Below are 2,411 nucleotides of genomic sequence, written 5' to 3' on the forward strand. Positions count from 1 at the left end.
GAGAGGTGGACCTTGAGGGAGAGAGTTGGAGGAAGTGGGGAGGGGGGATGGGAGGTGGACTTGAGGGAGTGGGGAAGGTGAGGGAGGGAGGATGGGAGATGGATTTGAGGGAGTGGGGAGGGTGAGGGAAGGACGGTGGGAGGTGGACCTTGAGGGAGAGGAAGTTGGCGGGAGGGGGAGAGGGGAGGGTGAGGGAATGAGGGTGGGAGGTGAACCTTGAGGGAGAGGAAGTTGGCGGGAGGGGGAGCGGGGAGGGTGAGGGAAGGAGGGTAGGAGATGGACTTGAGGGAGTAGGGGGAGAGTGAGGACACACGGGAAGAGAGGGATTGACCCCTCTCCTCACTGGGACTGAGCCCAGGGGTGGAGGTGGGGGAGGAGCAGCGGGATCGAGACAGCGTGCACGTGCAAGGCGCGGGCATTGCGTCAGCTTGGGCGTTCCCGCCGCGGGCTCGCCGAGCCTGCTGCCCGGTATAAAAGCAGCGATGCCGGGCTGGGAAGGACCAGCGGCTTCGGAGCCTCTGGTGTGCGGAACGTTACCGGCTCGCAGACGCACCGCACTCGTCCGAGGCATCGAGCAGGTGAGCCCGCGCTCCATCCACACAGGAGGCACGGCAAGATCCCAGCGTTGGGGTGAGGGTTCCGGGGACCGACCTACTTTCTCCCCGAGATGGTGAACCTACGGGTTGAGGGGCTGAAGGGCCGCCCTCGCTTTGTAGTGGGCGGTGCCGAGCCCCGTGTTCGGTCCTCATCCCGGGCGCTGTCGGGGTGGAGTCTGCGGGCTCCCCCTGTGACTACGGGGGTCCCCCACCTCCCGGAGTGAGGCGAGAGACGGAGGGGAGAGAGAGTGAGTTGGGAGAATAAATGAGATTGCTGGTGTAGATGGACAGCTGATAGTATGAACGGTGAACTGAATGGCTTGTACCTTATAGATTGCCATCACAAGCCTCCAGCCCACTCCAGAGGGTCAGTTACTCAGACGTGGGCAGTGGAAATCTCACCTCACTGTGTACACGCTTTGTTCGGTGGCCCCTTGGTGTGGGTGCAGGGAAGCTGACCTGCTCTTGGTCTGGTTCTGAGGTATCTGGTGAGGGAAGAGTGGATACCACAGGAGATAGATAGATAGACAGACAGACAGACAGACAGACATACATTATTGATCCCGAGGGGAATTGGGTTTTGTTACAGTTGCACCAACCAAGTGAGGTGGTTCTTTCTGCCCCCACACCCTGTACCTCTGTGTTCCTGGTCCACGAACCTGAGTCTGGCAGTACCTTTATCTCTGTCCTCCACTGTTTTACAGCAGTGCAGTGTGAAATGTGAAAATAACTAAGTTACAAAAGACTTTTTTTTAAAAAAGAGATGATGTTCATGGGTGCACATTGTTTGGAAATCAGATGGCAGAGGGGAAGATGTTCCTAAATCACTGAATTGGGGGTCTTCAGACTCTTATATCCCCCTGTGGTAGTAGTAATGAGAAGAGGGCATGTCCTAGGAGATGAGGGTCCTTAATGATGGATGTTACCACCTTGAAGATTTTCTCAATGGTGGGGAGGCTAGTGCCTGTGATGGAATGTACAGAGTCTAGGACAGTTACAAGGACTGGGTTTTTAATTTTGTGATGTTTGAGGATTATCAATGTCCTTGAATTTTATTCCAGAATCCTGATGGAGACGATGAATGAGTTGATCCCTTTTGCCCGGGAGATGCTGGGCCAACGGCCCAACAGGAAGATGCTGAAGATCTATGCGATTGGCACGGTGCTGGCGTTCTTCGGGGTGGTGGTGGGGCTGGTGGAGACAGTGTGCTCCCCATTCGCATCCGGCGAGGCAGAGGAGCGGATGCAGGAAGCCCGACCGCCCCAAGCCCAGCGCAAGGATCTGCAGAAACTGAACGACAAGGAGAAACTGAGCCCAAAGCGGTATCGCAAGCCTGCGTTATGACCCTCCTGGTGAGGCAGGAGAGAGCTGGGCTGCAGAGCAGCCTCCATAGACTTGGATAATGATCTGCCAGCTACTCCTTGTAGGAGCTATGGTTGGTCTTCAGTTTGCTACTGTGCAGCAGAGTTGTATTGTTGTACTGTTCTGGTACCCTGTAAACAATTTTTTATACTGTGCATTTTTTGCATTCAATAAACTGGCATTTTTAATGAGATATAAATATGTGAACCTGTAATTTATTTGATCTTGTTTTATTTTAGTTAGAGTAGAGCTCAGTAACTGGCCCTCCTGCACAACAAGCCATACCATCCCTTGCACCCGTGTGACCAGTTAACCTACTGTCCCGAACCACAGGAGATTCTGCAGATGCTGGCACACACAAAATGCTGGAGGAACTCAGCAGGCCAGGCAGCATCTATGGAAATGAATAAACAGTTGACGTTTTGGGCAGAGGCCCTTCTTCAGGACTGGAAA

At 54.2% G+C, this 2,411-nt stretch overlaps 1 protein-coding gene across 1 annotated transcript; it reads left to right on the top strand.

Moving 5' to 3' along the window:
• Positions 1 to 440: 440 nt before the first annotated feature.
• Positions 441 to 2,157, top strand: g0s2 (G0/G1 switch 2). Its single transcript, XM_063066409.1, has 2 exons — positions 441 to 578; positions 1,658 to 2,157. The coding sequence occupies exon 2, from the start codon at positions 1,665 to 1,667 to the stop codon at positions 1,938 to 1,940; it is 276 nt and encodes a 91-aa protein (XP_062922479.1). The 5' UTR covers positions 441 to 578; positions 1,658 to 1,664; the 3' UTR covers positions 1,941 to 2,157.
• The last annotated feature ends 254 nt before the right edge of the window (positions 2,158 to 2,411 follow it).

This window comes from Mobula hypostoma, chromosome 13, assembly GCF_963921235.1.
Source record: "Mobula hypostoma chromosome 13, sMobHyp1.1, whole genome shotgun sequence".
NCBI classification, from domain to species: domain Eukaryota; kingdom Metazoa; phylum Chordata; class Chondrichthyes; order Myliobatiformes; family Myliobatidae; genus Mobula; species Mobula hypostoma.

What these genes read in the sequence shown, in the direction of transcription:
- g0s2 (XM_063066409.1), top strand. Translation starts at nt 1,665, where the DNA reads ATGGAGACGATGAATGAGTTGATCCCTTTTGCCCGGGAGATGCTGGGC.